This window comes from Oryzias latipes, chromosome 15 (assembly GCF_053564925.1).
Source record: "Oryzias latipes strain Hd-rR chromosome 15, Olatipes_Hd-rR_3.1".
Classification (NCBI taxonomy): Eukaryota; Metazoa; Chordata; class Actinopteri; order Beloniformes; family Adrianichthyidae; genus Oryzias; species Oryzias latipes.
In genome coordinates this window covers 15,040,210-15,066,007 of record NC_136251.1, presented here as the reverse complement: position 1 = coordinate 15,066,007, position 25,798 = coordinate 15,040,210, and the positions used below count along the sequence as shown (strand labels likewise).

The following is a 25,798-nucleotide window of genomic DNA, read 5'->3' as shown; positions in this document are numbered from 1 at the left end:
TTATTAATTTATCTTCCTTGAATTTTCAAACGGTTGACACTTTTGTGAGATAAAAGGGAGACCATCCATACATCTCTACCAACTCCCAGTCTCTGATTGGTCAAAGCTCGACCTGGTGTAACCTTTTTGGGTTTTGAAAACAGTTGTAGAAACTTGCATAGCTACACAAGAGATTCGAAACACACTTTTACATCAACTTTTCATTGACAGTGGCTGCTTGATTGGGCGTGTGAACGCAGCATTAACATTAGGAAAAAGTTCTCTTCAGCTTCTTTTGCAAGTCCAAAGAGAGTAAGACAACAACTTCTATACTAAACTATTGATCTTAATTTAAAGCATAGGGTTGCTTATATCATTTCTGGGTTTAATAACTGATAACTTTTTTTTTTGCGTCACTTCTGGTGTGACCAACCATGGAAGCTCAAGTAACATCTGGGTGTGACAAGCTCCTCCCACCTTTGTAAAAATTCTGCTTCATTTTTGCAGGGTGTTTTTCTGTGCCACACAGGGAGGTAAGTACCAGTGAAACATCTCACACTGCTTTCAAAGAACCAGAGAATACACCAGTAACTTAACGATTAAAACTTTTGATTCTCCTGAACTTTCCCCAAATATTCAGGTATCCAGTCGGCCACATGGCCTAGACCTGAAGACCGTCTTTGCTTCTATAGACAAAAAGAAAGTTTATGTCTTTAGGACAGATAATATTTCCTCAAGCTCTCAAGTAAAGGGAGCTTGGATTTCAAACAAGTTTGTTTTTTATGCTATGTCACTTGATCAAACATGGCACTGACAAGTCTTATCTTTGCAAGTCAGGCTAAAGCATGACTCAGCAGAAGCTGGGTTTGGGGAAAGGGCGTCTAAAGTTTAAACAAACAGGCTTCTCACGGCTGCGTCAGTGGCGATTCGCCCGTCATGATCGATTGCCGTGCTGGTGCAGAGTATAAAAAGTCAGGTTGGAGGAGCTCATCCGTCAGGTTTGGAGTCTCCAAGAGAAATTCTGAAAAATGAAGTTTCATCTACTGCTGGTGCTGCTTCTGCTGCCGCTCTGCTCAGGTACAAACATCTGCAACTTTGGTAACAAGGTTGGAAAAAACGTTTGGACTTTGGAGGCCTTTTTCCCCACAGATTTACAGAGATAACCATTTTCTTTCTGCTGGAAGAAGGTAGTTATCACACTCACTGACATGCACATACTTGCATTGCAGCGGAGGACTTTTTAATTGAGTGTTATGGAGAGGACTACTTCATGGTCAACAACCTGCTGATGCAGTGTAGAGGCAAAGTCCAGCAGGCCTGCTACACCAGAAGTGAGTCCTCCACAACACATACTAAAGTTTGGAAAAAATAGATCTGTTGCATTGACATTTTTCTTTGTGGGGGGGTCTCCAATGTATTCTCCATTTTCAGGTAACGGTGAAAAAGGCTGCACTCGGTTGGAAAACTGCTCTCGAGCAGGGTGGAGGTGTTGCTACACCGACCGCTGCAACGCCGGGACATCATAACTGGGAAACTGTAAATGTTCAGAGGGGTTTGGGTTCAAACGTGTGTCAATCCACAGAAAATAAAAGTGTTTTTGGGCTGGAAACGTTTGTGGAAGATCTTTGATGATAGGATTACTGCAAAAATCAACCAACCAACTCCATGAAGGCTGTCCTGAGTCTGAACTTTACAAAATTCGACAGAAAAACTTCCTGCTATAAGGACAGAGCCTTTTCCCAAACCTTATTTTGTAGCTCGCATGAACAGGAACGTGACTCGTCGTTTGCAAAAGTTTTATTTCTCTTGAAATCTTCAGTACAGTCTGTCGTCTGACAGGAATGCATTCGAGAAGACAATTGGCTCAAAACGGTCGCATGAAATCACAGCATGAGTAATTCAATCAAACACTGATAATGAAATATCTTAAACTTCGCCTACTCGACCACTGACACCCATCCCGTTTCACCCTGCGGCCAATGGCCCCGCCCCCTTCTTGAACGCCCAGGTGAGTTCCTGAACTCTGAGCGGGGGGAGGGGGGGGGGGGGGGGGCCTTATAGAAAACTGGTGACTGTATCAAAATGCAACAGAAGTAAAGAAGAAGCCCCACCACCCACGCTTATGCCCCACCCTCAGACCTCCACATCCAGACTGACAGAGAAAAAAAAGTCCAGAAGAGACAAAGACAACAGCAGCAATTGTTCGTTAACTGTGTCTCCCCATTACGTTTCCTTTCGTTCAGCTTTGTGCCCGAAGGTGGGGGAGCGACGGCTGAGGAACAGTATTTGACAGTGTTGCTGAGGGTTGTGCTGCCCCCTAATGAAATGTACACGAGCATCTGCAGTATATACAAACACGTGCTGCAAAGATCCTCCGGCAGAGAGGTCTCACTCTGACCGATGGCATGCAGACTGCAGTCACAGTTTTATTTTGGAGGTCAGCTTTTTTAGAGCGTGTTTCTAACAGGAAAAGAGGCTTACAAACACCTTAAAACTACTCAGTTATTTGTCAAACAAGTTTCTTTAATTGGTGATAAAATCCTCCATGTTTTTGTTTTTATACTCAAACAACTGGTAGGATCCTCAGAATTTCAAATAAAAAGTTTTTCTGGTGTTTTACTTTGAAATAGCTGCAATTAAATAAATCACTATTACAGAATCTAGGATTTTAATTTGATAGATCAATATAAAAAGAAAAATGTTCTTATCCATTAAAAATGTGGAAAAAAGCGTGGACTCTTCCTGGTTCTCTTTGCTCTCCTCTGTTCTTTTTAAAAAGGGAATTTATGTATTCATTTTCACTGACTTTAGCGTGTTGGGGGGGTGCTGTGCTCTCTCCCCATCACAGATGCAGGTACAAAAATGAACAGAGATGTGTGATTCATGCTCGTTTTCTGTATGAAAGGTTTTTTTTTTCTTTTTTTAAAAAAGGCACAAATTCTGATATTTCGGCCAAAAGAAATGAAAGATTGGACTTTTCTCTGGATTTGCCACGATGGTTCAAACTGCGAGACCTACAGGACCACAGTCCCAGTCCAGCCCCCCACCCTGTTCATTTGGTGTCCCACTGTCTGCCTCTTACGAGGGCGGAGTTAGTGGCGGCAACCCCTCATCGCTGGGTGTGGCCGTGTCATCGCTTGGCTCCAGGCTGTCCTTCAGACTCACCGTACTGTCTGAGGGGGGAGGGGTGGACTCAGAATGAGGCGGGGTCAGCTCAGAAGAGGGTGGGATCAATTCAGTGAGGGGAGACACTTCCAGGGAGGGTTTCTGGATTCCGTTAGCAGTCGGGGGAGGGTTGGGCTCCATTATTGGCGTGGCAGGCACGGGATCCGAAAGGGCAACGACAGGCTCCGCCCGGCGGGGGGCGGAGTTAGTCACGGGGCTGTCTGTGAGCGACAGAGAAGCTTTCCCCACCAAACGCCACTGCATGATGCTGGTGTCCTTGCCCCCCGTGGAGATGAGGTGGCTGTCGTTGTAGAGGAAGCTGACGTTGGTCACATGACTGCTGTGGGCGCTGTACTTACGGCTGGGGGCCTGCAAACGCACAGATGACCGTTAGCCACAGATGCCGTTTGCAGTTCCAGATTACATCCACACACATTCACATCCCATTCGGCGTGATTTTAACCTTAGCTGGGTGTCATTACCCACTAAATAACCGCCGTCGTGGCGTCAAGTTCTGTGTACTCGCCATCAGTGTGTTGTTGTAAATGTTCATTGCCTCATACAGACACAAACAGGTGCTCTGATGTGTGCGAGTGCGCTTGCTGCTGCATTACCTTGAAGGTGGAGCACGGGTAGGCGAACAGGTGAACTTTACAGAAGTCATCCGCCAGAGCAATCACCTTCCTGTTGTGAGATCTCACCAGAGCATTGATGTCGGTGCCGTCTGAGCCTTCGGGCCAAACGCCTGCAACAGAACAGTGTTACTGCACAGAGTCCACACAGGCCGCAGTAAACCTCACGCCGATGTGTACTGACCAAACACGTGATATCCCAGGACACACGTGTACGTGGCCCAGTCGATGTCTTTGCAGTCGGATCGGTTCCGAATCAGTTTACAGCCGTTTGGAACGTCCCCTTGAACAAAGATCTGTTACCACACAGTACCATAAAGTACCCTAAAGTACTACACAGCACTTCAGCTTGAAGGTACTGCGATAAACTGTACTTACAGTAGAGGATCTCGTAGTCCCCAGAGTTGGACATGATGAAGTTGTTGTCAGGTGACCAGTCCAGGTGTGTGATGTAACTGGAATGTCCCTGAGGAAACATTAAAGTAACTGATGATCAAAACATCTTCAACAAGATCATCTCCATCTCTGAGTTTAGAACTACTGGGTTCTTTGACTGTTAAACTGAGCGTTCCCATTTCTACAGAAGGAACCGGTACAAACACTTACCGAGCACTTCAAATATCGGCTGTACTTGTGTCCTCGCTCCAGCACGTTGTAGAGGTAAATAAAGTTATCGTGAGATCCGACGGCAAGCATGGTGCCATCTGCAGAGGACACAGGGGCATGCTGGGAATTACAGTTCTCTCCAACACAGACTTAACGGCACACCGCCGGCCTGACTTTACGCACCTACGGAGTAACGCATCACTGACAGCTGCTCGTTCCCATCAGTGTGGATCCCCACCAGGTCTGTAGTCTCAGCGTCCAGAACAAACCACCTGGAAGATCAGGAGTAAAATTAGAACATCAGGGGGAAAGAAAAAACATCAAGACAACAGAACCTCAGGATATCCATACGCAGATCATTTTGAATATCAGGACAACTGACTGATCCAGACAAAAGAAATAAGAATTTTACAGTTAGAGCACCAGGAGGTCAGGTGAAACATCAAGACAGAACACTGGGAGGAGTTTTGGAAGATTTGGAGGATATTGGAACATCAGGACAGTTTGAACATTGGGGAAAATATCTGTCAGGATAACAGGACACTAGCATGTTTCAGGTGGACAGCATTATAAAGAATGTATGGTCAGATATAGGGATATTAGTGATCAATATTGCGATGACGATAGAACTTGCGATACATGAACAAATAGCAAAATAACCAAAAACAAATTCATTTCACTGTAACAGTTTAATTTAAATAGGAGTCAACATGACTTCTATTACACTCCAAATGACCCACATCTACATAGAAGGCGAACATCTAACATAAAAGCTCTCCTTCTAATTGGTCAATGATGTAAAGGAGTCCATCCGATTGGTCAAATGCATAAAGGGATTTATTTGATTCGCAAAATACTGCCATAAGATTGTTTTAGCAAGTTTAAGATTACCATCTATCACAATTTTTGCCAACTTTTGGGATTTACGTGTTGCACAGCTTGATATGGTGATAACGATTCATTTGTGATTTATTGTGCAGACCTAGTCCGATGTATATAAATATATGCATGTGTATTCAACACCCTTACTGACCTCCCGGAATGGGTTCCTATGGCAACCACAGCTCCACTGGGATGAAAGTCTGCACAGTGTCCATGTTCCTGAAGAAGAGGAGGAGGAGAAGCTTAATCTACCAGTCAACTATTCGTTACTACTAAAACAGCTGTCCATAGACCCTGTTCTCCACACCGGCAGCGAGCGACTCCACTGCAGCTTGTGGTTCGTGGAATCCCAGAGGCAGACCAACCGGTCCTGAGCACACGTCAGGAACAACTCCTTGGAAGGGTGAGACGCCAAACCCCACAGCTCGTCGGTATGTCCCTAAATGCACCACAAAGAGGACCTGAATTCATTCAAAGGCACAAAGTGGACCTTGCCGAGGGGGCCGTATGCTAGCCCCTCATGTGGCGTAACAAAGTTAAGATAATCTCGTAGAGTCTTACCTGCACCTCCACCTGAAAGCCATCATTAAAGGTTCCTCTCAGGAGGAAGTTGCGGGACGTTCCAACCAGGAACTCTTCCCCCTTTCCCTCAGCTATTGCCCTGATGGTTCCATACTGATCCGGAACCTGCAGAGAAACGCAGACGGCTCAGTTCCTTCATTTCAGAGACTTGAGGGTTATGATGGGTGACTTCCTGGCACTTTTGGGGGGCAAACAGGGACCCGAGTGGTACCTCAATGTCCCGCTCTGCTCGCAGTTCGTGGTCCCATAAGATGATTTTCCGGTCTTTGCCTCCACCGGTCAGCAGGGAGCCGCTCCTCATCTCACACATGCAGAAAACACTTCCCTCATGAGCCGCCACCTGCCGACTGATCTGTAAGGCTGTAAGGACACACAGACACAAAACGGGGCATTTATGAAATGGAACTTATTTAGTTGTGAATATGGAGGGCAGCCAATGAGGTCAAAGGTGAGGCAGCATTTAAAGACCCTCTACGTCACATGGGGGCACTAAAAGCACAAGATACTTGATTAAGAACAGTGATGTATAACTTTGACCAAAAATGTCAGCATTACTTTAACATTTCACTGAATCTCTTTTCTTGGTTGCTAGGACAAACAAACCTTGGAATAGACTATTTTGTCACATTTTTGTTTTACTGTCACTAGAATCAACTCACCATAAAGTTTTGTTTTGTACGGTATTTCTCTTGAAAACTGTCTCACAATAGGTGGCATTATTGTAACACTGGGAGAAATGAGGGCATAATTCAGTCATTTACTGCCAGCTCCCTCCCTTTTCAATAAGGGGGAGTCCCATCCACTGGCCCTCCCATGGCTTGCGGGTCAGCGTTTATAATTTTTGGGGGGACAACGATTTGTTTCATATAATTTGTGGTTAACGATACGATTCATAGTTATATTACATATTGGTTCATTTTGAACAATCCGATTCCTTTCGATTCACTGACCTAAAATAGATCCAGGACATTCTCTACAAAAAATGAAACCAGTATGCCTCAGAGATAAATACCTGGGTTCTGAATAGTGCAGGTGAACTTTTACAGATGCCTTTTAGTAATTAAATATGTGTAAAAACAAACAAATAAGCAAGAATGAATGTCAAATTCATTCACATTTCAGTTTCCTAAAGTTCACTTTGGTTTTTCCACATTAAAATACTCCAATGGGAACATTAGAACATTCTAGCACACTGTATGGTCACATGTCTCTGCTAAATTCATGATGCAGTCGGCCGTTTTTATGTTAAAGTAAAATAAACCTATCATGTCTTAATCCAAATAGTATTTTCCAATATAATTAATTTATTTTATTTTAAAACAATTTAATAATGTTATAGCCAATTCAATTAAAAACTTGCCAGAGACAGATCGATCTGGTTGGATCGTAGGAATAAAAATCCATTCATGGTTACTCCCCTAGTAGAAAGCAGAGCAAACTGAGCTGGAAAACGGCCCGGGTTGATCTCGAGTACCTGCCCTGGTTTAAATAAACTGGGAGTGGGAAGTGGAAACTAAATGAACATAATACTGTCAGCTGAGAGTGAAAAACACAGAAATCTGCTGCTCTTTTCTTTCTACAACCAGTTGCATCTTTCTCTCCCTGCAGCTAAAAGTTTTAGGTTTTATAATCTACTTGTGTTCCATTTACCTCAATCAAGCTTTTTAATGTTCCATTTCATTTTGTTTTCTGTTTAGCTGTTTTTATTGTTTTCTAAAAAAAAGAAAAAGTAAAATCCTATTTGTGTTAAGAAGTAAAATCAAAAAACAGTTTTCACTAATCACTAAACGTTTAAAAAAACATTTAAATCTTGGCCGCACTTCCCTTCAGACCTGTTCAACAAGCTTTTGGTGGACCTTGGCCAAACCCTACGGCAACTTCTGTTCACAAAAGTGATCCAGTCAGCCTGCGAGTGTGAACCTGATCAGCTGAAAGTACTGGTTAGTTTGCCTTAAGGACAGGAACACATCAGACGAGCTGAAAACCTGCCCCGACGCCAAAGTGAGACGTGATCTGTTCGGACCCATTCAAGTTTTAGAGACGTTTGTCCTGCAGCGATTTGTTTTCGCAGAAATGGGGAACTTTACAGCAAACAAATAGATCCGTGTGCGTCTTTGCTTTCCTCGTCTGAGCTGGAATGGTGCTCTCTATAGTTTCTGCTCTACAGAAACTATATCCCAGACAACAACACGTTTTTTTTTATTTTGGCTAAAAACTGCATAATCAATTAAAAGACAACTGGGAACCCTTTTTTCAATAGATCAAAAATGATCAGAGTGGGAATTTAACACAAAAGAAACGCAAAAGCCAGGCTGTAGAGTCAGCACAACCAAGACACAAGCATTTAAACCGCCATGTCCCAGCCTTCTCCTCTCAACTGGTAAAGGTGCATAAAAACAACCAAGATGACACATTGTGCCGCCAAACGTGTCTGGGGCTGGTGCATGATGTTATCCCCAGTGCAAACTATCCCAGGCTCAACCATCAAGTTCACCATCAGATAGAATTCTAAGAATAAAGACGTTTTTGAGTCCCTTGCAATCAGTACATCGGTAAATGGTGTCATACATTTTTAGCAAATTATTTATCCACTTGAGGCCAAAACTTAGTGAGACATTTTTGCACTTTTCTCTCTTGTTTAAACTCTCCAAGTTCAAACCTTTTTACAAAAATAAGTCCAGTATTAAAAAATGAAAACAAAGATCTGTTCGCGATGTAAATGTAACTCTGGCAAGCCAAACGCTTTCTGTACAGAAGACACAGCACAGGAGAGATTGATTGACCAGGTCAACAGCCAATCAGGATGCAAAACACAATGCACAGTTTTTTGTAAAAACAAAATAAAGCAAAGTCTAGCTGAATAAAAAAATGAAACAGGGAGACTGTAATACAGTGAGGGGCCACGATACCAACATTCATACAAGGACAAATGCTGTTCATCTGCTTTCTTTTCAGCTGAATGTGCATTTAAAAATTAGATAAGTCAGTAATTAAAGATAACTTCCTTAACTAAGGCAGTTAAACGTCAAGAAATGACTGGTGGATAGCAGGAAGGTTTTACATGAGATCCTCACCTCTGGGTCCCTTTGCAGGAGGGGCGTCAGCAGAGTTGCGGGTCCAAACCAGGAGGTATCCTCCAGAATCTCCCGTCAAGATGTCTCCATTCCTCAGGAATGCCAGACACTGAACAAACTTTGGCTTCTCGTATTTCTGCAGGAACAATAAGAAAAGATTGGACTGAAGCAAGACCAGGACCAACACTGGATCCCAGACACAGAATGGTTCACACTGTTAGACCAGAAACACAGACGTGGACTTCACATATGAAACCGTTTCTGAACAGAGTAGGAGGTTCTGCGTTGTTCCTCTGCATCTGTTTTGAGTAGGGTTGTGCCGATGGACGATATCATCGTCCATCGTGATGGGTGACTGACATCCCGATGGAGAGACCACCATCGTGATGCCACGCCCCCGCCACGTTGCGCGTCGACACCATAAGCCGCGGTTACATGTACAAAATATCTTGATGGGATCAATGGTCGGATTAGTATCCAACCGTGTAGATGGGCCCAGAAAAATGTTTTCAGAATATAAAAACGTTCACTTAAGGCCTGTTCACACCGGGACGAATTTCGCCGGCGATTTTCGCCGACGTTTAACGCCTCGTGACTAAACAAAGGGCACCAACGAGAGTGTGCACACCGACGCGAAAAAACGCCAGGCGTTAAAGCGTCAAAAAAAAAAAAACGCCTCGGGTTCGTTTTTTTTTTTCGACGCGTCGCGTCGAAATCTACTCGACCAATGAGAATGGCGCTTTTGCTCACGTGTCTGGAGCTTCTGAAGTTACAGTAAAACACAACTTGGGGGCGCTCAAACACAAAACTGCCTTGCTGAGCACACATACCAGCGAAGAAGATAGACGCCAAGTAGCGTCTACACACAGCCGCGAAGCAATAATGACGGACATTCTAAAATATCCCCGAACCAAGCACCAGTTGGAGCTACTGGTGCTTGAAATATTCATGTTTTCTTTGTTTGATTCTGACAAGCGTGTAAATACTTGCTCTCTTCTTCTGAGTGAAAAGCGACTTTAAGAAGCGTAAAGTTGCGCAGCGCCACCTTGTGTACAGGAGTATTTCTGTTTTACATTAAGCGCCATCTAATGTCAGGGAATGAAATTGCATGTTCACTCCACTCATCGTCAGCGAAAATCGCCTGGGTGTGAACACAAAAAACGTGGCGAAAAACGCTGGCGAATAACGCCTGGCGAATATTCGTCCCGGTGTGTACGGGCCTTAAGGTCACAATTTCGGTCGGAATAAATCATTCGCACATGCGCAGTATTCGCACATGCGCAGTTTGAAAACCGGAAGAGGATACAACTTCCGCCGAGCGGCTTTTTTTCCAAACTTTATTGAAGGTAACAAATCAATACAAAACGATAACAGCGGCGAGCAGCTATATACATTGACATGTCAGCTCGGTAAAATACGAGACGATCTTCTAAACGTGCTTTTAATAATGTTACGGTTATTATGAAACACCTGTTCGCTCATCATTTGAATTTTAATCCGTGTGGTCAGTGCTTTTTCTGAACGAAGCCAGGATTAGCAGTATGCTAACACGGGCTAACAACATTAGCTTTGGGTGGCGCTGCACGTAAACGTGTAAGAATAACATCAGCCTTTATTTAGTCGGGACACGACTGGAAACACAAATCCGCGTGATTGTTTGAATGTTTTCTAAGGACTGAGCGACATTTCTGCTTTGAAGCTCAAACCGCTGTGTGTCTGCTGACGATCCGAACTGTGCTCAGACACACGTTTAGACCCGGTTCTGAGTTCGGTAGCTAGTACCCCTAGAGCTGCGGGACGGATCGCAGTCTTAAATCTCCCACACATACCGCTCATGTACCCCCCCCCTCCCATCAAACATAAAGCTGTAAATCCGCCCTCCGCCGGTCCACTTCGCTAGTTAAGTGCGGGAGCGGACCACTTCTTTTCTATTTTGCTTGTTACTTTTTCTGTTAGTCACTTCCCTCAGTTTATACTGGATCATTGCGGATTAACCATTAGTTGGGAAATAAAATGAAAAAAGCAAAATAACGAATAGCAGTTATATAAGAACGAAAAATGTAAAATTACCCCCCCCCCCCCCCCCCCCCCCCCCCCAGACGATGTCATCGTCCATCCCGATGGTTGACAGCAAACATCGTCAACGGCCAAATTAGGGGACATCGCCCAACCCTAGTTTTGAGCCTCAGCAGCCGATCACAGAAAATAAACTTTTACACTTTTTGCACTCCAGCAGAACCGAGAGGGTAATTTTGAGCAAGAGAACCAGCAACCGATTGTTCTGTGCTGTACCCATTGTCAAGGCAACAAACCCTCGACTGCTTCCAAGTCGCTTCATCTGGAGCTGCATGCAGAGTGTGAGACACAACCACTCCAGGGACAAGGCAAAGACAGAGACTGACTTTAGTCACATTTTAGTACTTTAGAAGAAGCCTTCCAGTTCACACTGCCTCTCATTCTGCACTGAAACACCGGCAGGACCTCAGCAGGTCCGTCAAACTCCAAAGGCCTCCACACAAAAAGGTTGCAGAAAGCAATGGAGGCTCCTGCTTTTCAGCAGAACATCAGTGTTTGTTCTATAACAACATCACAGGTTCAGTCTTTCCTGATCACACCAGAACATGTTCATCATAGGTCACGACAAAAAACCGCTCGTTCTAAAGCATAGACGCTCCTCCTGAAAACTTTATGTTGGTGCATCGTTTCCATAGAAACACAAAGATGCAACTCACCCCAAAGATCCCCTGTTTCCGGACAAGAGAGTTTCCGTTCCAGGTCCAGAAGAAGATGTGCGACTTTCCGCAGGTGACGATGGCGTTTGGGTCAGTGGGGTGAAACTCCACTGCCAGGACCACCTCATTGGTGGTCTGTTAGAACCACACACAGCAGTTAGAGCTCTGGGAACATTCCACAAAAGCTTTGACAGCTAGCTGGGACAAAGATGCTCACCTTGATCTCTGCGATCTTGGACTTCTTCTGCCAATCCCAAACAGTCAGCATGTGGTCGTTGCAGTCATCAATCACGCTCAGGTGCTGACCCGAGTCCTGCGGCACGACAAGAACCTTGTGACTGACTGAGCAGCCATACAAATGTCAGTGCGCTTCCCATGATGCTTTGAGCCCATACTCACAGCTTTGGAGAAAGCCAGAGAGCCAACGCCTCGCTCGAACGTTCCCAAGCCGATAACCTGCAGAGTGGAGAGACTGACACTGTCCCAGACCCGGACATGAGGCTGCAGTGCCTGCAGGGAGAGGAACCGGTCCCATCAGAAGTCCTGCTGTCGACTCAGGAACCGAGCCGCTGGTTTTCAGAACAGGCTGAAATTTTATCAACCCAATTTCTGCTTTTCCTTTTTTTAGAATTGACATTTTTTTCCTAGACTCTGGTCTAACTCTGGAGGTTCTTCAACTGTTGCCAACTAGTTGCTGCTTCTTCATAACTTCACGATTCCTTTCCAGGTTGATAACTTACACTCAATGACTACCTTCAAACAATTAAAAAAAAAAATTTAGAACAAAAAAAATAAAAATTAAAACAAATCGTCAAAAAGACTAAAATTCCAAACAAATTTCCATCAGTCATAGCTTCACACACTTACCCGTCCATCTTTGTCCACTCCAGCAATTTGCCCCGTGGCAATGCGGATCTTGTCGGGATGAATGGCCAGACTGTGGAAACAGAAACGTCAGTTTCTCGCAGCAGCAGCAGCTAGCAGGAGCACAACGCCGAGTCACACGTTTCTCACCACTTCACGCAATCAGTGTGTCCGAGGTAATGTCTCTGAGTCCGCTCCTCGTAGTTGAACAGAACCACAACCGATGCCACAAAGTAAACTATTTCGCCAGTTGGAAGGAGGTAGATATTTGCTCTGCAGTCTCTGCCACGGTAACCGTACCTGAAGACAGTTAAGGAAAACCTGCACCAAGACCAGAACTCAAAACAGGGTCTGCACTTTTGAGTGAGGTTGGTGGTTATCCTGACCTCTCAAAAGTTGGTCAAAAAGCCCTGAATGCACTCAGCTAAAAGACACCATCGGTGGGACTGCAGACAGTGGTCAATCCACGTCACTCTGACTGTTGTCAATCAGACTAGGGCTTAAGATTCTGCCAAGATTCACCAGAAAAACAGAAGTTCTGTCTGATTTCCGAAAAATCGTCCAGAAGATCGTTTCAACTCTGTGCCATCGCTGCTAAATATGTATTTGTGATTAATGTTAGCTAGGTTAATAAATGTATGACCGATGTGTACCAATAAACGTCATCTGTGATTAGCCTATTGTTTCCCTTTCATCAATGCTGGGACGATGCTTCCTACTACATTTGCTGCAGTGAGATGATCCTATGTGGCATTTTGAAAAGAAGTCATGTGAAACCCTGTTATAAACTACCTCATATTTAGAAAAAAGACGTAGTTTGGCCAAAAAAACATAACAATAGTTTACTTATATTTACTACAATAGTAACAATGTTGCATTTTTCTAAAGATGACTTTGTGGCTCCTATCAGGTTATAGTCGACCCAAATGGTTCTTTAAGTGTTGGAAGTTCCAAACCCCTAGTTTAGACAAACAAAATGTAGAGAATACTTCTGACTATAAAAATAAAAACAACCACAACACTCTGCAGAATCAAGGATACACCCATTCCAGCTTAAGTCTCTCAGGAGGAAGTTCAGTTCGGACATCGTCATAGTTCAACACATCTGACGGGATGAACATCGTGATTGGTCTGCCACGCATGAACATCTTTATGTGATTCCCCTCTGAAAGAGACAAGTCACAAATGTTGGACCACTGCTGAAAGCCAGACTCCCCTGAAACACAACTTTGATTTTGAACCAGATCTAATCTGAAATATATTTATAAACAAATCTCTTTCAAAGACTTGGCCAATTTCATTAAGGTAAATAAAAGAAACATTTTTAAAAACAGTTGGAGATCACTGGATTGCAAGACAGAGTCAAAGACAGGTGAGGAACAGGTGAAAGATGTGTGGAACATGTGAGGAACATGTGGGATGGATGAGGGAAAAGTGTGAGTCAGGTGTGGGATACATGAAGGACAGGAGATGGACGTATGCGGGACAGGAGTGAAACCTGAGGAGTGTGGGACTGATAAAAGAGGCAAATTTGGAACAGGTGTGGGAAATATATGCGACAGATGAGGAATATGGCAGGGATACGTGAGGAGCATGTGTGGGACAAGTGCGGGAAAGATAAGGGAAATGTTTGAGAATGGACTGGGACAGGTCTGGGAGAAGTTAGAGACAAATGAGGGAAAGGTTCAGGAATGATAAGCAAGAGGAGACAGATGCGGAAAATATTTTTTTTTTTTTTTAAAAGCATGGAGCAGATTGGGGCGATTGTTGGACAAATGAAAGACAGATGAGGCACAGAGGGAGAGATATTGGTATGTCAGGGCTGGGTGGGGGATAGATGGAGGAAAAGTGTGGGACATGTGTAGGGATGGTTTGGGACACGTGAGGGGCAGATGTGGGAGGGGTGTGACAGACAGAACCATGTGGGCCAGGTAAGGAACAGGTGTCAGGTAAGTTTAAGAGGAGTGGGACTAAGGACAGGCAGTTATGGGGTAAAGGAGAGACCGGCTAAAAAGCTCTTTTTATAGAGGAAGCAGGTTTGATCGTTTTGTTTTCAGACGTTTTAGGTAAAATGGCTATTGGGGAATCCTACAGTTTTTATTATTTCTGTTCTTGCAGCAACACACCAAGTCTCTGACTTGGCCTCTGTGATGTCAAATATTAGAACATTGTCCTTTAAGCCAACCTTTTTCAGGCCAATTTTCACAGACCGGCCCGTACGAGGCTTACGTGGTCGTCCAGTGTTTGTTTTTTCAAAAGCCTACAGTTTCTATTAACTTATGTGGGTAAAGTTTATCTTCATCTTCTGTCAAATATCTGCAGCTGCTTTAAACGTTTTTTGAACTCTAGATTGCGGGTAGTAACCATTAAAATGCTATAAATCGATTTTTATATGTCTGACAGATAAAAACAAAATACAGTCAATAAATATAATAAACGTGAATCCACTGTTCAAGCAACTTTATTGGCAGCATCCTTGCAACATTAGGCAGTCGGTTGCTGAATGTTGTGCTTCATTATTATGGTGTGTGGCAGCAAATGTCACAATAAATCCATATCTGGAGTAAAGACTCCTGGTTTTCGTCTGTTCATTTGCAGATTTCTTTTATTTTTAAGTCGAAGGTTCCTCTTCTGTTTCCTCGTTGGCTTTATTCTGCAAAAAGAAACTTTCCAAATACGTTTGTTTTCTCTTAACTTTGCAAGTTTGGGAGGTTTAATTTAGCGGTCGGCGCAGCCGCTGTAAGAATGTAGTGGATGGATTTTTGACACATGACCAAGCAGCTTGACATGCGACAAGAAGCGGGAAGTGGTGGAGAGAATCCAGCAGTTTTCCCACATAAACCTCTGTCAAAATCTATTATAAATAAAACGAGAAAAAAAAGGCAGGGTTTTTTTTCTCTCCGTCTGCGGTCAACTGTCCCACAACTAGTTAGGATAAGGGTTGGTGACCACGGGTTTAGGTTCTCCTTCTGGTTCAGACCAAAAGCTGATTTCAGCTTCAGAAAAGTTCTGTGTTTGGAACATTTGAGCATCTGAAGAACTTTTACTAAGGAATCACAAAAGTTGGTCGCTTAATGCAAGTAACTAGCGCGTACAGGCCTGACCCTGAGCATGTTTGATAAATTACTACTTTCATTGACAGTCTGACCATCAAAAACAAAGAAAATAGGAGGAAAAGAGAACAAGTGAGGAGCAGAAAAAGAACGTCTTTGAAAGGACTTGTGATTGTCCAATCAGATGGTCGGGATTGCCTGGACTGTATGAGCATTTTGAACAAGAACAAGAGTGAATGGTAGGGTGGAGTCACAGACAGGTGTGGCTTCACCTGAGCAGCTTGAAGGATAGAGAGCAGGTGGTTGAGCGAGGCTGACAATGCAAAGCAGAGATACAGAGAGAGAGAGGTGATTGTTTCAGATCAGAAAAGGGAAGCTGCTGTGGTCATGTTAGCTCGCTCATGTGACTTACCTGCCTGGCTGTTTTTCTCTCGAGTGGACATTTTGGATGCTATGAAACAAAGACATTGTCACTCACACACCAAAACATGAAGAAACGATGATTATGATGATGGTGATGATGATGGTAACAATGATGAGCGGTGAAGGATAAAGGCCGCACTGAGCTTACCTGCACTCACCACTGGCTCTTTATGTCTAAAAGAAGAAGAAAAAAAACACAGACACCCGTTACTCTGACGGTTTAACCGCCACTGTTGTCATGACAGCAATGATGCTTATTGGTTAAATGACTTTTGGATTTTAATTGGCCTTTAGGTCAAATGTTTGTGTGTAAACAAAGGTTATCAAGATAGCCTAAAAAGGTTTAGAAAACAAAATAAAGTTACCAAGTCAAAAATTAAAGTTAACAAGAGCAGATTAAAAATAAAGCAAACTTTGGACTAAGATATAAAAAATATGAAGAGAGTTTGGATGAACAAAGTGAATAAATAAAATTGTTTTTGCATCAGATCCAGGTGCTTCGGAAAAACGGCCTCGCCTGAGCTCGTTTTCTAGAGCAGTGTTTTTCAACCTTTTCTGAGCCACGGCACACTTTAACCTTAAAAAAAATCCCGCGGCACACCAGCATCAGAAAATTAAAAAAAAAAAGGAGAAACTCATAGTCTGTATTGATCTACTTTCCCTCCACAATCTCACATGCATTTTTGAGATAATTGTTGCAGAAAAAGCTGGAAACTTCAGCTGTTTTTTCTAAAAGATTCAATAAAAGTTAAGTTAGAAGATTTAAAAACAGTTTGTGTGTTCGTTAGTTTCAAGACGTTTAACAACAGATCTCCTTGTGCGCTGTCACTCTCACAACCCAATGCATCATGGGAGATGTAGTGCATAAAACGGCCGGAGATCGCTTTTCGGAGCTTCATTGATGTGTTCACTTGTTCCACGGTCTGATACCGGACTCTGTGGAAAGCTACACCGACGACGAGCTTTAGCTGCTATTTTTGTTAGAACTGAGCGACTTTACGAGCTAAATCGGGACAAGGAAGTGAAGACTTTAACCACTTCTGATTGGTCAGACTGATGACATGTGATTAAGCCCCCCAAGAATGATTGGTGGAGACAGTTGAAGGGACGGGACTTTTCCAAAATACAGCCGAAGGTGCAGCTGAATCGCGGTACCGTCATTCTTATCAAAATGTCTTTAATAAAATAAAATAAACGCAAAGAAAAAGTATTTTACGATCTTTTATATTCCTTTTTTTTTTTTTTTTTTTTTTTTTTTTTTTTTTTAACTTGTCCTGTCCAACAGCTAGGCAAACAGATGAGAGCTGAGGGCCTCTTGTGTTGGACATATTTTATTTTAACAAGAGGGGTTATTCATCTTCAGACAAACCAAAGGTATGTCTGAATAAACCCCTTTTGTAATTGAGGCCAAACTTTATTAATTTCAAACATGTTTGAAAATCTTTGGTGTTGGACCGGACGGAAAAGGAAAGAGGGGAAGAAGAGAGAGGGACGTTAGAGAGAGGGGGGGGTAGGAGGGTGATAATAGGAGGGGAAGGGGGGTAAGACCATGAAGCAGCATAGAGCAGGCAGGTTTACTGGTTGTTTATCGTTACGGTACGGTTCAAATGTAGTACAAAAAGGGCGGGGCCTGTTCACACACACTCAAATATTATCAACACACCTGCTAGCCGCAAAAATGTCCACATGTCAACATGCACACAAAACAGATAGTGTTCACGAACGCATACCTATGCCTTTAAACCAACTAGTGTGAAATCTTTCATTCAATCATGCAAACTATTAGTGCAAAGGTGAGCTAACACCTGTGCTCAGGTGAGTGTTTATGTTCTTCTAAAATGGATGGTGGAATGTGAAAAGAAGGAGGAGGAGCGCCCAGCCACCCCCACACCCATACCCCCGCCGCAGCAGCAGCGGCAGCCGGAGCCCCCCCAACGCCACACGGGAACAGGCAGGGAACAACCGCCCCCCGGGCGACCAAGACCGCCACCCAGGCCAGGGCCAGCAGGACCGCCGCGAGGCCCCCAGAGCCAGAGAGCAGGGAGGCGCAGAGGGAAAGAGAGCGCCGCCCCAGCCCAGCCAGGAAAGCAGCCCCCCGCCGCGCCGGAAGAGCCCAACGCAGGGCCCCACCGGAGAGGGACGCCCACAGCCCCAGACGAGCACCCCACCACCACCCAGGAGTTCCGGGCATCCCCCCGCCCCGACCCCAGGTACGAGCCAGGACCCCCCAAGGGAGACCCGCTCCGCACTCCAGGCAGCCACCCACCCGGCCCACGGTTGGTCCAGGTAGGAGCAAGGCAGGGGCCCGCCGCCCCCGCCCTGATCTTTTATATTCCTAACTACTCAGTGTTTTATCACGGCCTGTTTGGATGAACAGAGAGCTGAAATCCTGGAGATGGAAAATGTTTTTAGATCAGTGAATGAGGACAATTTCCCACGGCACACTTGACCATCTCCCACGGCACACTAGTGTGCCGCGGCACACTGGTTGAAAAACACTGGTGTAGAGGTAACAAGTTTTTTGGTCTTGCAAAGACAAAAGAGTAGTTTAGGCTGTATCTGATTGACAACATTAGCAGAATTCAATTTTCCTGAGTTTGACCACATCCAAAGTAATCTATGACAGAGTGTGATGCCTGTCACCATAGATTATCTGTGCATCGCTGTGTGTGGCTTTGTTGCTTTTTATGTGTTGTTAAAATAAAGAGCAGCGTCTTTTTCTCACTTGTGGGAAGTGAGCATAAATGAGATGAGTTGGTAGCTTCATGTCTCCTGATATCATTTTATGGCTACTTGTGGTGTGGATGCTTGTCTACATCAGCTAGGACTTCTGCTCTGAGGCGGTTATCACACAATAAGCTCATTAATCAGCGATGTTTTTCTACTCATCTCCAAATAAGTGCATTTAAAACCCAAATCATGACGACAAGATATTAAGTCATTATTTTGGGAGAACAAATGAGGATTTTGTTCTGTTATCTCCAGATAAACGAGCTGCTCTACCTCAGCTTTCCCAGGGTTCCTTGCAGAACTTTCATTAAGGAGAACAGAGAACGGCCTCAAGGAGTTAAATCTTCAGAAACTATTGTATTTTTCCGAGTATACATTTTTTTTTGTTTTACATTGTTTGCTCATGGGTGCAACTTATACTCAGGAACGACTTTAATGTCGTTTTAAAATAAATAAGTATTAGCTTGACAGTAAAATTACAGAAAAACTTGACACAGGAAGTTTAAGAAATGTAGTTTAAGAACACATTTATAGACCAGCAGACGCAAATTTGACGCATCAATCGCGTTTGGCATTACTCTGGGCTTGGCAGGATGGTTCAGAAGCATCGCGCTTTTGCCCCAAAGGTGCAACTTTTACTCCAGCGCCAAACTATACATGATTTTTTCTTCTTCTTTAGTATTAATTTCTTTGGTGCTGCGACTTATACTCCTCAGGAAAATATAGGAATAAAAATGTACCAATCTTTTCAGCAAAAAGAAAACGTAAAAAAAAAAACGCATGGAGTTCAAGACTGCTGCCCACATCAGCAAACCATCTCTCCTCCATCTTACTTGTCGGCGTTCTTCACAGCTTTGGCCAACAGCTTGGAGGTGGACGCAGCCTTCACCAGTTTGCTCCGGTTGTCCTCTGAGGAGTCCCATGTGGTGCTCTGAGAGCGCTCCATTCCTGAAGACCGCTTCACACTAGGACCCCTGAGCACACGAACACACACGGAGAATTAGCTTCACCGCAGCACCGCGAGGAGGAGGAGCCTCTAAGCTGCACCTGCATAGACCTCTGAGTCTTCTCTTCTGGAAGAGGAATTCAGAATTCCTAAACTCTGCTGAACAAAACAGAAGAACAGACTTTTACTCTCAAAAGTCTTTGTTTAAGTGTCTTTTAAAGGTTCTGCAGGTTTAGCTCAGAAAAGATGCTTCCTCCTTCAAAAACCCTATGAAAAGAGCTGCAGTCTGGAAAACATCAAAAGACCGGCTGGAAGAGAAGGAGCAGAGAAAGTCAAAGAGGAGGGACGCTCCAACGGGAAAGCAGGGGAAAGTTTCTATTAGTAGCCATCATCGAATGCAAGCAGCTCTGAAGTTGGTTTGGCAGAGCAATAGGAAGCGTAAAGACACAAAAAGTTGGCAAGGCCCTGAAACTTTGAGGCAAAAGACACCTAGATCTGGTTTCAGAAGCCTTTTTCACACGTGGGGCAGAAAATTAAAGGGGGGGTAAAGAACCTGCTCCAAATACACTTTATCATAGACCTCATCCAAAAGAGCACAAAGTATTTTGGAGCAACCGAAGATCGTTGCTTACATTAACGGTAAGTAAAGGTCTCCTCTAATTGGATTCATGTCTGTCTGATTACATGTGTTTAAAGTTCATATGTATTCTGCCTTAAACCTTTTAAAACCAGAATTTTAGATCCAGTGTTAATGATCCTTTAGTTTCTGTAACTCTTTGACCTTTTACGCAATTAACGGAATTCCAATTAAATCTGAAGCAGACCAGAAAAACCAAAGGTTTTTGTTGATATGCAAGATTTTAACGTAAAGTGTTGCATATCGGCGCAAAACTGTGTGGTTTGACAATAAAAAGTTATTACAAATATTTGCTCAAACACTGCTCTACTGTTTAATAAAACTGTTGTTGATAAAAACAGATTCAGTTATCAGTTTGTTTTATTGCAACCAAAATCTTTGTTTATTAAAATGCTTTTTTTGTTAGAAACTTTTCTGGAGTCAGGAGCAGACCCCCCCCCCCTGCTGCTGAACACACGTGAAAACGGCTTTGCTTCCTGTTCTGGCTCCCTCCCCGCCCACACTGGTCCCTGTCCAGATCAGGTGACTCCAGCGTGGGCGGAGCACAGCAGGACCTCAGGTGTTTAGAGGCAGGGTTAGTAGCAGCATCAGCAGGAAGTGAGGTCAGATGTGGCTGACAGGCAAAAACCTTTTAGGTGTTGTGTGGCCTTTGCTGCTGTCTGAGGTATGGGCTGGTCTCGGGGAGTTCTGGGGTGAGGAAGGACTGGGGGAGGACTCCTGAGGGTGGGGAGCCACCTCGTGCTCCTGGATCTCCTCCATCTGAGACAGCTGACTGCTGAGTTCCTTCTTCCTGTCTGATCCACTGTGAACAGAACCGGTACCATGAGAGACTGGTTCTACAGAGTCTTCATGCCTGAACCAGACCAGTAACGGGCTCTTGGGCTGATGGCTGGATGACTCGTCTGCTTGTAGACTGGTGCCTGAGCAACACGTGAGACCATGTGACCAAACCTACATGTGGGCTGGGTTACATTGACGCTGCGAACTCTGTGGATCTGAAACTGAGCAAAAACTCACCAAAGCACAGACCTTCACATCAGACACCTGAAACCTACATAGACTCCGCCCACCAATCACATCTGCCTTTACCTCTTAGCAGCTGATGAAACTGTGTCCTTCCTGGTGACAGAGGCAGAGTCCCTCTTCCGTCCAGGTGTGCCTCCATTGGTGATGCAGGACAAGGAGTAAGCTTCGCGGAGAGGACCTCCACCTGCAGGGTGATGCAGTCAGCACTGCAACAAGCCCAGAATCAGACGTCGTTGGTGGAACTCACTTACCTTTCCCCCTCTGTTGCTTCATTGTTGCGGCGGTGGCAGAATCCTCGGAGGCAGCGAGACGACGAAGGACGTCAGCCAGAGCGGCCTTCATCACCATCAGCTCGTCCTCCTGCTGCTGCACACGCAGCTCCAGCGCAGACAGACGGTCGTTGACGTCTGAGACGCTGGCAGCAGACATGCTGTCATCTGCAGACACAGATCAGGTTTGTCAGTGCAAACAGTAGTGGTAAAAAAGACAAAAAAACTGAATCTGATACATGAAGCAGGATGCTCTAAAGATCCATTAACCCTTATGTGGTGTTCGGGTCTGTGGGACCCGTTTTCATTTTTTATCAAAAGAAAAATGATACAATTAATTAATTTTTCAAACTCAGACTCACTGGCCTTGGCTCATTTTCTGTGAAGAACCGATATCAGAATACATGTTTAATGACCACACACCGTATACCCCCCCAACACATTTCTATTACATATAAGATGTTCGGGTCCACTGGACCCGGGGCTAATAGAAGTGTCGAAATTGATGTTTTATGTACCTACACTCTGTCCTCCACCTGTCTGGGCCTGCTGTGTGTGTGTGGGTGTGTGTGTGGGGGGGGGGGGGGGTGTGTGTGTGTGTGTGTGTGACCAGTGAGAAAGAGAGAGAGAGAGAGAGTGGCAGAGAGAGAAAGATTCACTGTAAATGTGAGTTCTGTTTCTGCACCTGCGGTTCCCGCACATGGTTGCAACATTGTTAGAATAATTCAAGCATTTCTTGCGGGAATCTTTAATATCTCCCTCTTTATCTGCTACAAATTGGAGGCGGGACACTATAAATATAGCTTCGCCAGTGTGGTTTCTTATCAGAACTGATCAAAATGGCCAAAAGACTTTCTGCGCAGAGGGCCCTGGAATTGATTTTAGAAGAGAGACGTTTTTGATGATGATGTAGAGGGAGACGATTCAGAAGAGGAGGTTTCAGAATTAGAGGATCACATTTCTGAAAATTCAGTCTGACAGTGACTCTGAAGAAGATGATTAGATTGGGGCTGCCGTGGAGCAGCGGTAGGGCGGTCGGCCCATGATCGTAAGATTGCAAGTTCAATTCCCGCCTTGCATGCCCATGAGTCGAAGTGTCCTTGGGCAAGACACTGAACCCCACCTTGCCTCTGGTGGTAGGCGGGCGCCTGTGCTTGGCAGCGGAGCCACCACCAGTGTCTGAATGTGTGAGTGAATGTGTGTGTGACTGGGTGAATGGGTCTGTGACTGTAAAGCGCTTTGTCCTTGTTGGAAGAAAGGCGCTATATAAATATACGCAATTTACCATTTACCATTTGATTGAGCATCAGCCAGTTCCAAAACGAAGCCATCAGCACCCAGCCACAGGACCAGGCCGTCAGCAGCCAGGACCATGTGTTGTATAGGCTAGTGGCTAGAAGGCCATGTGTTCAATGGGGCTGATGTGTTGTCTTGACTAATAGGTTTACTCTATGAGTTCAGCTTGTGTTGTGCAGCTGAATGGATTCAGTTTCTGTGTTCAAATAAATAAAAGTCATTAGTTTTGAAAACCCTTGCTTCACTTGAAAATTTGTTTCCACTCATATCTTGATTTTAATTGATTTTCTTTATCACGTTTTAAATAATGAGTTATGAATGTGATCTAAAAAAGGTAAAGGGCAAATATTAACCAAATATACTGATTGTAATTGGATGAGGTAAACATCTGTCGAGTATTTTAACATCAAAGTGTTTGATTGTGAGGCATTAAAAACCACAACATGCAACGGGTCCACCAGACCCACGAACACTGGCTGAGTAACAACAATATGAACACCACACAAGGGTTAAACAAAGCTAACATTTCAGCAGGAAGACGAGACAAACGACGGAAAAAAACCAGCAGGATTTTCTATCAGAAGGAAGGAGTCTCCATTTCTAGCCAAAACCTAAAAACCTGTCGCTTTCTAAGACAGTTTCTGCAGTGGCAGTCATTTATTAGAAGTTCACTTCTAAGATGTGGGCGGGAATGTTTAAATCTGCTTTTGCTACCTTACAGCCCCTCACACCTCACATCACCAGAGCAAAAACATCCTGGAGCAATCCAGACATACAATTTTGAGCCGGATACCAGCTAAGGTGAAGAAAATAAAGACGTACATGGATCTGTTTGTCTACAAGCGGATGCATCCGAATGAAGCGGAGCTGGGAACTAGTAGATTCTACGTCACAGTTACAGACTTTTTTGTCTGCTCCCGGTTCACAACTATTTGAAAAGAGAAATACTCAGGATGCAATTTTAAGATTAATTTCATTTAAATATGTTGTCCATCACGAGAAAAAATACCACAAGAACATGTTAAAAATCTCAAAAAATAAATCAGAGGGGGGACATCAGTGACGTGGAGTCAATAAGGATGAATAAAAATTATGGAAATGTGAGATAGTTATGTTTTTAGAGGCTGAGCAACCGATTTCAGATCTTTTTCCTCTGACAGATCTGCATACAGGTTTTGTTCTGAACATCAAACATCAAATCCATGTCAAACTTTTTTTTTATCTGTGAAAGACGCCTCTGAACTAATTTACTCTGATCGTTGCGATGATATCAACGTGAAATAAAACGGGAGTTTTGAGAAATCCTGTAGACTCTCTCAGGTGGGAAGAGAAGAGCCTAAATAAAAGTTTTCTATTTATTTTTATACCAATAATTTCTTCTTTTTTTGGGGGGGGGGGGGGGGGGGGGGTCGCTCACACACACCAATAATGAACCGATGACCTTTCCCCTAGCCCCCTGTGGGGGTCGTTGCTGTGGGGATGGTCCTGATGTGGAGGGTTTCTACAGTGACGGGTTTGTGGTCAGATGGGGAATTGCTTCTGGTGTGCACGACCACACGTCCGATTATACCTCTCCGTGTTTTTGTCCCACATTCGTTCAGAAACCGGAAGTAGGAATGTGAGTTTGTTTGTGCGGGGTGGAGGTGTGTGCGCCGTGCGAGTTTTCTTGTGCTAATTTTCATTTGTTTAAAAAGCCCTATATTCATTTGATAAATGTCTCAACCTGAACAGCTTTCTGTTGTGCATTGTGTCAAAATATTTGAATAAAGTTTGATTTGAAGGACAGACCAGTTAACGACGGAAACCAGCAGGAGGGAAAAGTCAACAACAGGAAACTAAAAAAACGGCGGGGAAATTTTTGAACAAATAAACAAATGAAATCGGCAGGAAATGATTCTTCACCAGGTTTCGTAAAACTGAAAATGAAAACCCAGACGTGACCTCAGTGTTTGAAGGTCCCGAAAGTTACGGGTCACTGCCGGACCTAAGCCTGCAAGAGGGTCCGAACTAGATGAACGGCTCGTGCGCACCATTAGCGAAAACAACACGTATACATTTCTACTCTTTGATTCTTTGTACAAGACTAAGCTATTTAGAACTATTCGGGTTCTAATGGGTGCTTTTGGACCGTCAGATAGTCGCGTGCCCCCCTCCCCATCTGTTTAAGACTATGTTGGTTTTGTGGCCCCGCGACTGCCGGAGGGGCGGTGCGGTTTTTTCGATGAAAACAGCAGTGACACGTGTAAAGCCCCCCGAGGCGCGTGCGGGTTCCACGGGTTTTACGCCTTGCATGCAGGCAACACGGGGGCCTGGGGGAAAGAGCTGCGGCGGAACTCACCTAGGCTGCCGGTGAATCCGTCCATTTTGCTGCGGAAACGCGGGAGTCCGGGCTGGAGGCCTGCGGGAGGCGGAGCGCACACTGCGGGCCTCCCTCGGAGTTTTCCACAGCAGAGGGAAGAAACCAACTGAACCGAGCAGAGTTTGGTCTGTTCCTGCCGCCGTAGTCGCCCGTGTTAAACCTCAAATCCGCCGCAACGCAGCGAGCTGAAGAGAACGCCGCTCCGGTGGTCCACGAGCCGAGACGGGAGCGAGCCGCGAGCACGACGCTGTTGCACGGTTCCGACTCCGCCTGCTGGGGAGCGCGCTTCCTGAAGAGGAGGAGGCGGCTCGGGTTTCAGTCGAGGAAACCTACAACAGCAAAAAACCATTACAGTCAATGCAATAACCCAATCACAACTTTTTAATTTTTGGAGAAAATCTTCAGATTACAGTACTAAAACAGATTCAGTTTAAAGATTATAATTTTTAAGCAAGGCTGTGCAGGAGTGGCTTGCCACAGGCATGGGGGAATTCGCTGGGCGGCCATTCCTACACATAAGAGACTACAACACCTGAACTCAAA

At 44.5% G+C, this 25,798-nt stretch overlaps 2 protein-coding genes across 5 annotated transcripts; one reads left to right on the top strand and one right to left on the bottom strand.

The window, feature by feature from the left end:
• Positions 1-896: 896 nt before the first annotated feature.
• LOC101175589 (uncharacterized) lies at positions 897-1,588 on the top strand. Its single transcript, XM_078931501.1, has 3 exons — positions 897-1,056; positions 1,209-1,310; positions 1,411-1,588. Exons 1-3 carry the CDS (start codon positions 1,008-1,010, stop codon positions 1,503-1,505), a joined length of 246 nt encoding a protein of 81 aa, XP_078787627.1. The 5' UTR covers positions 897-1,007; the 3' UTR covers positions 1,506-1,588.
• Positions 1,589-1,761: 173 nt separating this feature from the next.
• Positions 1,762-25,550, bottom strand: eml4 (EMAP like 4). Of its 4 annotated transcripts, XM_011484244.4 has the most exons (24): positions 25,235-25,550; positions 21,583-21,768; positions 21,395-21,515; positions 20,934-21,107; positions 19,556-19,696; positions 16,141-16,166; positions 15,982-16,020; positions 13,558-13,681; positions 12,667-12,816; positions 12,520-12,589; positions 12,052-12,162; positions 11,870-11,965; positions 11,653-11,787; positions 8,921-9,056; positions 6,058-6,206; positions 5,826-5,951; positions 5,572-5,703; positions 5,416-5,483; positions 4,566-4,654; positions 4,383-4,480; positions 4,155-4,242; positions 3,961-4,059; positions 3,759-3,889; positions 1,762-3,513 (listed from the first exon to the last, which is right to left on the bottom strand). In XM_011484244.4, the coding sequence occupies exons 1-24, from the start codon at positions 25,257-25,259 to the stop codon at positions 3,058-3,060; spliced, it is 2,970 nt and encodes a 989-aa protein (XP_011482546.1). In that variant the 5' UTR covers positions 25,260-25,550; the 3' UTR covers positions 1,762-3,057. The 4 variants fall into 4 exon arrangements, with proteins under 4 accessions (XP_011482546.1, XP_020565058.1, XP_020565059.1 ...); XM_020709399.3 differs by lacking the exon at positions 15,982-16,020 and having other exon boundaries at positions 25,235-25,549; XM_020709400.3 differs by lacking the exon at positions 20,934-21,107 and having other exon boundaries at positions 25,235-25,549.
• Between the last annotated feature and the right edge of the window lie 248 nt (positions 25,551-25,798).

What these genes read in the sequence shown, in the direction of transcription:
- eml4 (XM_011484244.4), bottom strand. Translation starts at nt 25,259, where the DNA reads ATGGACGGATTCACCGGCAGCCTAG. An exon ending in GAAGCAACAGAGGGGGAAAG is followed by an intron (nt 21,516 to 21,582) that starts GTAAGTGAGTTC and finishes ATCACCCTGCAG; the next exon opens with GTGGAGGTCCTCTCCGCGAA. An exon ending in CCAAGATCGCAGAGATCAAG is followed by an intron (nt 11,788 to 11,869) that starts GTGAGCATCTTT and finishes TGGTTCTAACAG; the next exon opens with ACCACCAATGAGGTGGTCCT.
- LOC101175589 (XM_078931501.1), top strand. Translation starts at nt 1,008, where the DNA reads ATGAAGTTTCATCTACTGCTGGTGCTGCTTCTGCTGCCGCTCTGCTCA. An exon ending in TCTGCTGCCGCTCTGCTCAG is followed by an intron (nt 1,057 to 1,208) that starts GTACAAACATCT and finishes CTTGCATTGCAG; the next exon opens with CGGAGGACTTTTTAATTGAG. An exon ending in GCAGGCCTGCTACACCAGAA is followed by an intron (nt 1,311 to 1,410) that starts GTGAGTCCTCCA and finishes CTCCATTTTCAG; the next exon opens with GTAACGGTGAAAAAGGCTGC.